The sequence below is a fragment of the Nanorana parkeri genome, unplaced genomic scaffold (assembly GCF_000935625.1).
Source record: "Nanorana parkeri isolate BGI_ZX_2015 unplaced genomic scaffold, ASM93562v1 scaffold70, whole genome shotgun sequence".
Classification (NCBI taxonomy): domain Eukaryota; kingdom Metazoa; phylum Chordata; class Amphibia; order Anura; family Dicroglossidae; genus Nanorana; species Nanorana parkeri.
In genome coordinates, this window is record NW_017306338.1 from 1,979,996 (window position 1) to 1,993,115 (window position 13,120).

General features: G+C 36.2%; 1 protein-coding gene across 1 annotated transcript in view; it reads left to right on the forward strand.

The window, feature by feature from the left end:
• The first annotated feature begins 211 nt into the window (after positions 1-211).
• CSF3R (colony stimulating factor 3 receptor) overlaps positions 212-13,120 on the forward strand; it is a 32,842-nt gene continuing 19,933 nt past the window's right edge. The window contains exons 1-3 of the mRNA XM_018576558.1: positions 212-295; positions 10,622-10,707; positions 12,389-12,667. Coding sequence (XP_018432060.1) covers positions 10,647-10,707; positions 12,389-12,667 — 340 coding nt within the window. The 5' untranslated portion in view covers positions 212-295; positions 10,622-10,646. The remainder of the gene's footprint in view (positions 296-10,621; positions 10,708-12,388; positions 12,668-13,120) is intronic.

Sequence of the window (13,120 nt, forward strand, 5' to 3'; positions counted from 1 at the left end):
TTCTACTGTTTTGTTTGTCCATATGTGCGCATGGTGAAAGAAAGGCCTCTTAGGTATTAGCGCATTGTGGGTGTTTAATATATCCCTTCCTCCAGCTCTGTCATGTATGCTTGATGTTCAGAGAAGTGTTTTGCAATTTCCAGTGGGCTGGAGAGACGGTAACGGCATCATTACACTGGGAACATTTGCTAGTACAAAAGCTTCCCCAGAGCTGCAGGAAAACCAAAGTTCTGCCTGTACATGTATGTAGAAATACAGGCTGAGTGCTTCCTATAGCAGGTGGAAAAGTATTAGGGTGAGTAAAAAGACTTTTGTACAAAATATTAGTAACTTGTATATGATTCATTGATGGAGACAAAGCATTTTCAAATAAGCTATACAATTATTATTCATTCTGTAAGACAAAGAGCAGCAGCATACGTAACGAATTATCAATAATGTTACTGATCCAACTGCTTGAACTGATAGGTGAATTATGCTATGGGTATTACACTTGTTTCCATACTAGCATTTCCTTTTTAAATAAAACTGTACAGTTTCCAGTGAAAAGTGTTTAAATGCTTAAAAGGTGATTTATATAGTATAATATTCCCTTTCAAAAACAAAGGCACATAAACAGCATGCATGAGCAGTAATTGGCTTATGCGACATTGTTATTTAAAGGTAAAGTGTTTCTATTCCTATTAGGTTTTTATTCACTGGTACTGACTTATTTCTGTGGTCCATGCTAGTGAGACTATCTACGTGGATGTGGTGGGTACCGCATATACCAACCCAAGGTTACGCTTTAATATCTGTGGTCTATGATAGCAAAATAATAACCAGAATTAAGCTTTAAAAATGTCCTTATAACAACTACTATTGTATTCATTGGCACTATCTTAGTTTAATATTCTGCATATAAACTTAGATAACATGTGTATGTGTCAATTCTGAAAGCCAGTAGAAAACACTTTTGTTTCTTTTGTGTTGTACTGTAGACTGTATACTACATGTGTCTGCATATGTGGTGGCACAGCCAATAATTCTGTCGTGCAGTACAATACAAAATACTGTAAGAAACGTTTTTATTCTAGGATAAAAATGACTTCTTTTATAAAATCTTACCCCTCTTGTTTATGAGCTCAACTATTATATAAGTTGTAATAAAATTAATGGGTAACTTTTTACTATGCTTGGTCGCATGCCAAGTGCACCTCAAATGGACTATTGAACTAATATAATAAGGTTTATCTGTTAAAATTAGATGTTGCCATAATTTAAAATGTATTTTGGATTGGTGAGGGGGTTAGAACACCTTTCAGGGTTTTATTGTTGAGAGAAGGGGGAGAGCACCAGACACTTATTTGCAACTCCAGAACATTATTTGATTGTAGTCACATTCAGAAGCAGCCAATGCATTTTGGGGGTTTGAAGAGCCCCTCTTCATTAGTGCTACAACAAATCTATCCATCTATCTGGGATGTGATGCCTGTTTATTTGCTTCATCTATGGTGCAGGTCTACATAGTTCAGAGCTACAGCAAAAGCAATCAAAAAGGTACAATAAATATAGGATCAAATTTGTGAAATTAATAAATAAACGGAATAAATAAAAACAAATGAAAATGATGCCAGGAAAATTCTTACAACACAGTTTCGATTGTAAAGTTATAAGGCAGCTTGAGCCTTTTAATGGTTATAAACAGGACTGAGAGAACGCAATAAAGATACATTTAACAACAGTATACTGAATAACATGTGTGCACAAATACATAAAAGTTCATTAAAGACATATTGGAAACTGAACACATACATATATTGTATACAAAATAATTTAAATGTGTCGGAAGTTTATAGCAGAATTGTAGATACAGTAAATGAACAAAATATATGCCAGTTCTTATGATATTGAGTGATCTGTTTGTTAATAGGATGGAATAGAGCAGTAAATATGATCGGAAGCAGAGAATTAGCTTGCACCATACTACTGATGAAAAAAAATGATAGAGATTAGTATAAGAAGCTTAAGAATAGGGGGAACATGTAAAAAAAATGACTAGTTTCAGTTAGTTGCTGGAATAAAAAATAAAGTTGCTGAGAAACATTTACCGTTGTTGGACAAATCCATTGGATTACTGTGACATAATGAAATGCGATACTAAGCTAACGTTTCTGGGAATATAGCTTTTTATTGCTGCCTTTGTTTTGCTAGCAAGATTCACCCACTCTGCTTGTCCTGGTGATCACTCTTACCAGTACTGAAAGTGAAGCATTTTCAACATGTTGAATCATTGAACAATTGTTGAACAATGTTGTTCCAATGACAACTGTCTAAGGGGGGCTTTTTCTTAATTCAGAGTTCCTCTCACTTTCTGCTTTGTCTACAGCATGGGAAATTAAAGAAAATCTCCCCAGAGGGACACAAATGGAAAAAAACTGACAGGGTTTTAACCATTGCTTACTGGGAATGTCACAAAGATGTGTTTACTCTAATACTTATATTTATATTATGTCTAAAGGACTCTGCTATGTCTGGTATTGGTTTAAGAATGGATTTACCCTATAGGTTGCCAAATATTTTTTGTGGCACCCTCTTAAAAACAAGTTTTTCTTTCAGATTGAATAGGGAACAGTTAGAACTCCTGTACAGTATTTTTTTAAATGTGTTAACACCAATAGGAAGGTTTATCCTCATGCCCTGTCCTGAAGAAACAACAGGAACTGGAAATCTCTCCAACGTGAGGGGAAATCCCTTCTAAGATACTTGTCACCAGAGCAGGTATAACTATTGAAAGATTTATGCTCACCTCCAGTTCTGGTGATAACTGTAGAATTTTGTTTTTTCCTTTACTTTCTGTTTCATTAACAATGGTCAACAGGATTAACAGAGTAGGTGAATCTCCTTGTCGAGTACACAGACTCTATCCATGTGTCCCACAAGTTTTTTTTTTATTGATTAACAAGTTATTATTATTTATAACTGGGATATTCTTAGAACATATACCTTCTAATAACTTTCCTCTACAAGTAATGTGTAGTGTACGAGATGTGTTATTGTTTCCTGTAACCAAGCATTGCTTAAGAAGTGTTGTAATTCAATTACGTGTTTCAAAAAAATCTTTGATTTCATATAATGTAAGCCACATTACAAGTGTGTTTTCTTTGTTTAAAGATCAGTCTACCCAAACATATTTCAGATGGGTGGAGTCTAATAGGCTTGAATTTATCTCTGTTGGGAACTTCATTGAAAATATCATACATCCGAATAAGCATACATCCAAAGCCCTGTAATTCCCCCCCACACACACACACCACCACCAATTATATTCTCCATAATATGACATACAAATCACGTTGTGAAAATGGGCTCTTCAATGTGTCCAGACCTGGGTACTCAAACACAGAGATTGCACTACACAAATTCCTGAAGAACATAAAAAACTGACAGCAATATTATTTACATCCACCATGTTGAAATATCATCTTTGGGAAGATTGACTCCCAACAGGCTTGGGCAGACTGTTATGCATACTGTAACTATAACTTGGTTTAGTATGCTGTAGCCTACTACATTTTGGGTTAACTATTTTTGAGATTTGCAAATTTTTGACACAACTGAAGAAACAAGCTACATACATCTAAAACCTGATATAACATTTACTGAGCCATGCTTAGTACAGAAATTGCTATGTAATGAAAATTTCAGGTATCTACAGTATGCACATTTTAAAAGACAATGGGGATGCAATCAGCTGTGTGTTGTTACATGGCTTTAAATCATATTTTCTGGTGCTCAGTCCAGTACATAGTCAAGTATGGTGTCTAATAACCTTAAAGGGTATTTCCACTAATGCAGTCAAATTTGAGAAAACTCTTTATGTTTGTTATGTGTTCCCTTTCACACAGCATACCATAAAATTATTTTTAAAATATTTCTTACTTCTTAGATGTTTAGTTGCCGCAGGCAACATGTTATGTGCTGAATCCATGTTTTACTCTGCTCCTTTACAGTGATCTGTTCTTATAGAAAGGACATCTGAAATTTGAGGATTGTTTCTCTTATTAACTTCATTAACATACAACGGAAAAGTCAGGGTTGTAATCATTTAGAGATATGTTTAGACTACTTTACTTTAATACTGTTTAAATCTATTTTACAAATGATAATGAACAAACCTCTCAGCCCCCACAACCGCTCCTAAAATTAAAAAGAAGGAGAAGCAAGAAGAAATCGTAACTCTAAGAAGCCAAGACACCCTAACCCAAGTAAAAGCAATTTAAACTGCAAGCATTTTTAAAATATTTTTGTAGCTTATGCTATGTGAATGGGAACATGTAACAAATATAAAATAGGTGTCATTCCAATTTGGCTGAAAAAGTGGAAATACACTTTAAAGTCTATGTATAGCTGAAACTTTTCTTTCCAGTTTTGGGTTTTGAGTGGAGAAGTGTTAAAAACCCCTATTAGTTTTTGCTGTGTGTGTCCTGTATGGGACACTTCCTGTCTTAAAGACACAACAAGAAGAGAGGGAAACTTTCTACAAAGTGAGGGGCACCTGCTCTTAGACTGCTTTCATTGGTACAAGTGTCTTTATTGAAAGAGTTACTCTCACCTCTTGCTCTCATGACAACTGTACAGTTTTGTATTTCCCATTGCTTTGTGTCCTAATGACGATGGTCACAAAAATGGACAAACAGAGAGGGTCAATTTACCCAGTGGGAACACAGACAGCAATTAAAAACATAACAGAGAGTTTAACTCTTTCCTAATTTATCCAAAACTAAAAAAAAAGGTTGGACTATACAAACACTTCTACCTAGTCTGATGTGAAGAACTTTGTTTATATTCTAGTTGTAAAATATAAAAATGTAGTAGCCACTTTTGTCTTCATTGCCTAGTATTGATAAGGAACCCAGTTATATCACAGGGAATTTCCTACCATGATGGAGTATATGGAGAAATATAGCTTGAGTTGCTAATTAGACATCACCAAACACTAATTCTAATTCCTATAGTGTAATATTGACAGGGTCATATTTGGACACTGTGGCAAACAGCCCCTTTGGGTCAAGGACATGGATGGGGTTTACCTGCTGCCTAGACTGTGGCATTTTATAAGATAAGCTAGTGGTAGTGCTTGGTCTGTCTAGCAGTATGCAGAAGGTTAACCAATGGCCGCACACTTTCCACGCCCTGGGGCATAATTTAAGTTTTCTCTGGGAACAACAGTGTGTTGTATGATAAGTTTTTTTCTGGGAACAACAGTGTGCTGTATGTATTAGAGAGAGACTGCATGCAGGCTGCGCTGTAACAGTCTGTAGAACTAAGCCGACCCAAATTGTCTCATAGTCAGCCAGGAGGCTGAATGTTTTGTTACATAGTTATATAGTATACGAGGTTGAATAAAGACACTGGTCCATCAAGTTCAACCTTTGCGTGTCTGTATGCGATTGTGCATGTGTGTATATGAATCCCTGTGTGGTCTAGTTTTTAAGAGTACCTGTACCCCTCTATGTCGTGGTCTCTGAGGAAGGTATCTAAATGCTTTCTAAATGATTCAATACTCTTTGTTGATACCACTGCTTGTGGCAGCGAGTTCCAGATTTTTAACCCGCTCTAACTGAAAAAAAGTTCTGGATTGTGCTGACACAGACCCCCTGCGAGATAAGCTCTTTTTTGTTTTAAATCTTTGATGCAATGGTGACAAATAAACACGGGGAGGAATCCCTTAAACACACTTTGGCATCTGGACTACCATCCTGCAATTTATACATGTGAAGCAGACCCCTACAACACCATGCTTGTTGGACATTTTGAGCATCCACATATATTGCATTTTGCTATTGCACATTTACAGTTGCCCAGGGTATGAATACACTCAAGACATCAGGTGAAATATTTTAAAAAAAAGAAGGAATATTGCATAAAAAAATTATGATGGGTGACAGCCTTCCAGGATGCTTCAAATATATGTATTCCGGAAAAAAAAATTCATATGAGAGGTCCATGGTTCAGAGGTTTATCACTTTTGGTCTATTTCTCATGCATGAGTATCTATATCTACAACTATTGTGACTACCAAAGATGTGACCTACCAAAATATTACAACAGGGCAGCACAAGAAACAAATAATGAAGTGCAAATTGCAGTAATCATGTCATATCAAACAATCAATCTATCAAACACTGATTTGTTGATATAAAATAAAGTGGAACACTCAATTTGGATAGAACAGGAAAGGATTAGAACTTTGCAGTTTGTGTTGGGAAGATGGCCACAAAGAAAGTAAGGGGAATCTCCCTGATGGGGAAAACAGACAGCAATAAGCCAGACACCACCCCTACTTCCTGTGTGGTCACTTGGGCAACAAGTGAGCAGAATCTTTCCAATGGTGTCACAGACAGCAACAAAAGCACCTTTTTTTTTTTTAAAGATTGGGGAAGGATTAGAATCTTTGCCAGGTTTTATTGCAGTTGGCTTTCCCATCAGGGAGACTCCCTTTACTTGCTCAGTGGTTATTGAGACAGGAACAAATACCAAATCTCCCCAACACAAAGTGCAATTAAAACCTTTCACTGGTTCTAACCACTATAAAAACTATATAAGCATTTTTTGATTGAACAGTTATTTTAATTAGCAGTTTTGACATACAGTATGGGACACTGTTTTGTGGATTTCCAATTTTCTTGTTTAGTTTTAAAGGTTTTATTATAGACACAAGGATATAAATCTCACATAGGAATACAGAAATTGAGAGCAACAGCGAAGAGAAAAAAAAAAACATACTCCAACAAAATAGTGCCAAATGGCTTTATTATTTCTATATTGCAAATTCAGTGATTGATAAGAGAAGAATAAAGCATGGGTGGCTTATTTAAAATGTAATATTTACTATATGACTACATATGGATGCATGATTATTAAATGTATTTACAGCCTTTTTCACAGTGAACTATGGCTGGCCATAGATGTCTTGAATTTCAGCCATTACCTGCTGAATCCTATGAAATTTCAGCCCTGTCAGCACCACCTCAACCAAAGTCAGTTTAAAAATTAACTTGGCTTGATGGAAAATTATAAACCAAACAGTGATTGTGTCCTATCAGATGCAGTCACTGTTTATGTGTTCAGGCAGCCGTGGGTGCGTTGGCCCCTGATGACCATTAGTGATTCATTCATCCACACTAATAATGTGGATGAGGGAATTGATTGGATTCCCTCATTCAGCTGGCCGACTGAACATCCAAAATTCGAGCCATCTATGGCCAGTGTTAATATAACTGTTCGAGCAATCTTATAATGCTGCACCACACATAAAGGGGGATGTCTATTTGTACATGATCCACCCACTGTGATTTTTTTTGCAAACAGTATAAAAAAAAAAGAAAAAAAGTGATATAAGAAGCAATTTGGTTTCTGCATTATATCCAGAGGTGTTGCTGATCTGTAGAGACCACCAATCAAGGAAAGGAGGAAATGATTTTATATTGCCTGCCCTGAACTGCAGTGTGTATCAATCCAGCACAGTATCCAGCAAACTCTGTATATTATCTAACATTTTGTGCTGCAAATTTTAACCCCAAACTAGACATAATGTGATTTAGTAATAATAAATAATAATAGATAATTGCATTTATTTTCAGTATGGGAAAAGGCTAGGGCTACACTGGCAAATAAGGCTCATTCATACCTGAGCATGTGCATATTTATGCATTTGTTTAGTGCTTTGGGCAGTAGTGTTGTCGAGCTGCCATTCCCATTAAGAGCCTTTATAATGCACCTCAAGTCATCAGGAAACAAACATGAACATTTGGAGGTGCTAGCGTAGTCCTACCCTAAAGCTGTAGGTAGATTTTTCCTCAAGGTTGTAATTTCCTTTTTTGTTTAATTTTTTTTCACCTTTTCTACTATCCATAATTTCTTCACTGGACATATGTGTCAAAAATAAAAGTAATTACATTGGCAGTGCTTGTAAAAAGGGTCCCAACGTTTTTCAAAGCTGGAATACCCTTTCTATCAATTTTTATTCCTAATCAATCATAACATTTGTGAGGTTAGGTACTGACAAGAAGAACTGGTTTGCAGTTGGCGCCCAAACTCATTCCAAAGGTTTTCATTTGAGGTCAGGGCTCTGTGCAGGCAACACAAGTTAATCCACATTAAACTTGTCAAACCATGTGTTTAGAGACCTGACTGTCCATATAGGGTACAGTCGAGCTAGAAAAGAAAATGGCTTTCCTGAACTGTTGTCACACGGTTGGAAGCACAAAATACCCTTCACTTGAAAACACCTAAATGCAACAATTTGGAAGGCTGGCCATATAAAAAAATAAAAACATAAACACTGCACAGGGGTCTATCTATTTATCTATCTATCTATCTATCTATCTATCTATCTATCTATCTATCTATCTATCTATCTATCTATCTATCTATCATCTGTCTGAATATCAATGTAATTTAGTAACTAATCCATATAATCTTTTTTTACCTGTTCTGGAAACTTGACACCTGGTCAAACTCACAAAGCTTAATGAAAAAGATGAAATTTCAGATTCAAAGGCAAAATGATAAAAATCAAAGGCACACGAACAACCATGCTACCTGAGGGAACAATTTTGTCCTTTAATCCTTTAATCCCAAAGCAGGTGTTGATGGATTATTAAATATATTCTAATACAAATAAATGTAATAAATAAATAAACGCCTTTTTAGCCAAGTAGTTAAATAATCCAGACTTGAAGGCAATGATTTCCCTTTTTTCAAGTAAAAGGTCAGATAAATAATCATTACGCATCAAGATTTAAATGTCACTGGGTGTGTGGATGGAGAACTTCTCCCTTGGGGGGAGCAACTCTGAGCCTTTGCCCCAGGTGATAGAAGGTCTAGCTTCCCCACGGCAAACATGAATATAAAATTTCCAGTATCTGCCCAGCAACTAGATATTTGATGTTTGCTGTACAAAATAATGTTTAATGTTTAGGATGTCATTTTGGACCATTAGAGTGATGCCTGACTCTATTCTTAAAGTGTAACTTTAGCTAAAGCTATTTTTAAAGTTTTGTATAAATATTACAAAATGATATAAAAGTGAAAAAGGTTTAGAACCCCTGGCCAGTTTTTACTGCTATTATGGGCTCAGTCCAAGATATCTCCCTTACTTACTGTTAAAATGGCAACAGTTTTACCAGACAGGAAGTGAGGGGAAATCTTCAAGGGGAACATAGGCTGACACGAAATGCTGACAGGTGTTCTAGCCATTGTTCACTCTGTCTCTACCTACTGTAAGTTGCTGTTGATGATTTGCGCTTATATCCTGTCAAGGTAAACGCGAGGCAAGAATAGAAAATTGTGCCCCCCCAACAGACGTGTGATGTCACTTGGCGCCGTGCATGTGCAGCATCATGTGACGTCATGTGGCCCACCTCCAGGATGGCGGCGCGCATGTGCAGAATGCCCCCTCTCAGCTGCACCTGAGGCGCCCCATGGTAGCTACAGCCCTGTGTATGTAACTAAGATATCTAGAGTTGAACAAGGGCTAAACTTGGGGACTGTTCAAGAAAAGTATATGTATTTCTTAGACAATTTGTACAAAAAATTTTGGATTTTTAACATTATACAATAAATTATATATGTTTTAACAGCATTACAAAGTTGTATGTATGCCTCAAAACAAACCCCATATTGATCAAATTAAGCATTGAGGGGACCGAGGTAAATTAGACAAATTATTGCAGGATCCATAGGAGGGTAAACTATTTGGTCTTGATTACTAGTTAATTCCTAAAAGATGCTACTCCATTTCTTAAGCTAGCATTTTCACAGTTAAGATTTACAGTAGAAGGAGGATATAGGTATCTCATGGTGCCATTGCATGTTCATCTTAATTGCTGTTGTTGGTAGCGTCTCATTAGCTCTGCATCACTCATTGATAAAATTAAAAAAATGTATATTACTTAGGGGAACACCACGGTCAGTCTGGGCTTGTAGCAGCAGTTACCAATTCAAAATCTTATCAAGTAGGTGCCAGGGCAAAACAAAACATAAGAATTGACAACAGTACCCTATGGACATGATACCCGTCGGGTATACACAGTATGAATTTTAGCTGGTTCCTGATTACTTTTTGGTTATTAGGGTTCAGCAGGATTTTGAAGAAGCAAGATCCACTAAGGATAATTGAAGTATAATTTAAGTGATTCTGCCGAAGGTAAAGCATAACTGACTGGAGATAGATTGTTCATTGAATATGAACCTGAAAGTAAACCTAACGTTTGTTCATGCTACCTTGCCATGTTGCACATACTCACCTTTCCTTCACCTCCCAGCTATTTCATTTAGCCTCCAGGAGCAAGGAGATATATCATAGGATAGGCATGGGCCCTGTGTAAGCTCCAAATAGTATTAAGAGTTTTCCAGGACAAGCTACCTCAAACAACAGTAACAAGAAGAAATTATATCTTGATGGGAGCAGATGTATAAATAACCACAATGTCCCTTTTATATGTATTGTAAGATTAATATAATACACATTGCATTATCAATTTTTACCATTTTCATGCATTTTCTGTGTTTTTTGCATTCTTTCACATCACTGCTTGCTCAACAGTCCTTCACTCGTCTAACTTCTCTCTGACAGATTAAAGGGTAAGAATATTGAAGAAATGCAGAAAGACTACAGTATATTGCTACTAGAAGGGACTTTACTTCTCATGCTGGTCAAAGGTGAGAAAAATGATATTTTCACTCATTGGGCCTGATTTGAGGTGGTGTGAAGGCCACATAAGTTCACTTCTACTATCCTTGCAAGTAAAAAACCTGTTCTTTTTTTCAAATGCCCCTAAGCATGATTGAATGTTTGATGTGAACTCAAATGCATGTCACCTCACTTCATATGTTAGTATATTTAAACCCATTTCGTTTTTTTAGCCTAAAGGGTACACACAGAGAACTATAGTAAACAGTGTTAGTATGACTTTCTTTGAGAATATTTTAGACAAATTAGCTTTTGCTTTCACTGCATTTAGGTAAATGCTCCCCAGAGTTCAGAAATAGTACTTTGTCATGACTTTAAACTGTGCTTTAGTTCACATCAAGGACTACAGTATACTACACCAAGTAAGGGTCATTTAATTAATAATTGCTCAGTGTGTGCTTTCTTAAAGAGGACCTTTTACCCTTATCTTTAGAATTCCAACAAAGACACCTTTAGAAATGTTTAGTAATGGCAATCTACAAACACATACTTTTAGACAGTTGCTGTCTTTTTATTCTTTGCATCCCTTATTTTTCTTTTCCTCCCCATTCTTCTCATGGTGGGCAAATTGGCAATTTTTACTAAGGGCAGACAAATCCATCTCCCTTTACTTCCTGGTACTCTGACACATGTGACGCGGACATGTGACCATGTACATCATCTCAGAGGAGGAAAACGCCTTTCCCTGGGATCTTGTGAGATTTTGAAGTTTACAGATGAGATTTCCAAGCAATGCTCTGTGATGTACTCTTCCCAGCATGCATACCTTAGGCATGTGCTACATCACTAATGCCTAAGAGGACCAGGAAGAGGAAACACAATAAATGTAACTTGTAGGTAAGAGAAAAATATGTTTATTTAACTAAAGAATGATCAGCATGCTGAATGCTGATGTGATATTTATTGAAATGGGGTAAAAGTCTGTTTTAAGTGACACAACAGTTGTCCATATAGTTTACCCCTAAAATAGGAGCTAAAAAATACAGAACTGTTAAATTTAACAAAGTAAGTAGGTTTTTTAAGTGTCATTTGACTCACCTTGCTGCTACCTTGTTAGAATCACTTCACTGTGCCTAAAATGTGTTTGCTTATTATATATAGTAGGTTCATTGAAAAGATGCATTTATTAAATGTGCCATTTCCCAGTTTAACTCCACAATTCTTTTTTGTTGCTCACACTTCACTCCATAATATGCAGTTAAAATTATGTTATGTAATACTGGAATCATTGTCATTCGATCCTGCTAATGTATTTCAGACCATGTTATATTCTATGGCATCAGCACACCCTACCAGCCATCTGCTTTAATTTCTTCCAAACCAGTGCCACAGTTATCTGGCTTTACACTCTCCTCCCGAATCCCAGTAAAAATGTTTAGCTTGCTTCTCTTCTGATGTAAGTTCCCTTTGTGTTTTCTAAGCCAGATAGATTGTTCTACAACAATATTAAATATAATATTAACAATATTAAAAGCATTGAGGAAGTACATTCTATGGGTATCTTTAATAAGTAAGTTTACAAACTTCTAAATTGATACGGTTATTAGGAGTACGATAGACGTTATGGAATGCAATATAGAAATGCATACTTATTTTTCAGTTTTTGCCAACAGATATCCTTTAATAACATACAACATTTTCCCTTGGCAGAACCCTGGGCTTGTCGCATTACTTTAGATTCTTCTGTAATCCATCTTGGTTCCCCTGTGTTGGCTTCTTGCTCTTCCTATTGCCCTGAGATAGGAAAAGGAGTAGTGGTGTGGAAGCTGGACAATGATCTTCTGCCTGAGGCTCAGTATAGGAATGTTCAGGAAAACACCTCATCTGTGTATATCAGCAGCTTCAACAAGACTTCGGGACTGCTTCAATGTTATGTGAAAAACAGTGAAGGACTTCAGTTAATGGATGAAATTCACATTAGAGCTGGCTGTGAGTCTGACATTTTCTTTACTTTATCATTATAAATTTGCATCACTATTTTTTGCTCTCCCATCTGTAGACAGTTTAATACATCTTTTATAATCACATAAACAAAACACATATCAGCTTTAGTACAACCTTATAAAACTTTGCTACAAGTCATCCCTGGTCAGGATGAAAATAATAAAATCATGCCTCATGAAATGACCATCAGATCATTGTTTGCTGAGTCTAATTTTAGAGGGTCTGGCACCCCTGACATTTGTTTGTGATCTTCTTAAACAGATAAGCATATATAATAGAATATTTTTCTATATATATAGTAATCTGATATTCTGTTTATGCCAATCACAATGACCATTATTTTCCTGCGAACAATGCATTAGTGTATTCTTCATTTACAAATGTTTCAGGTACAGAAGAAACTATATAACATCATGAAACAAAGATGGGTCTGTAAAC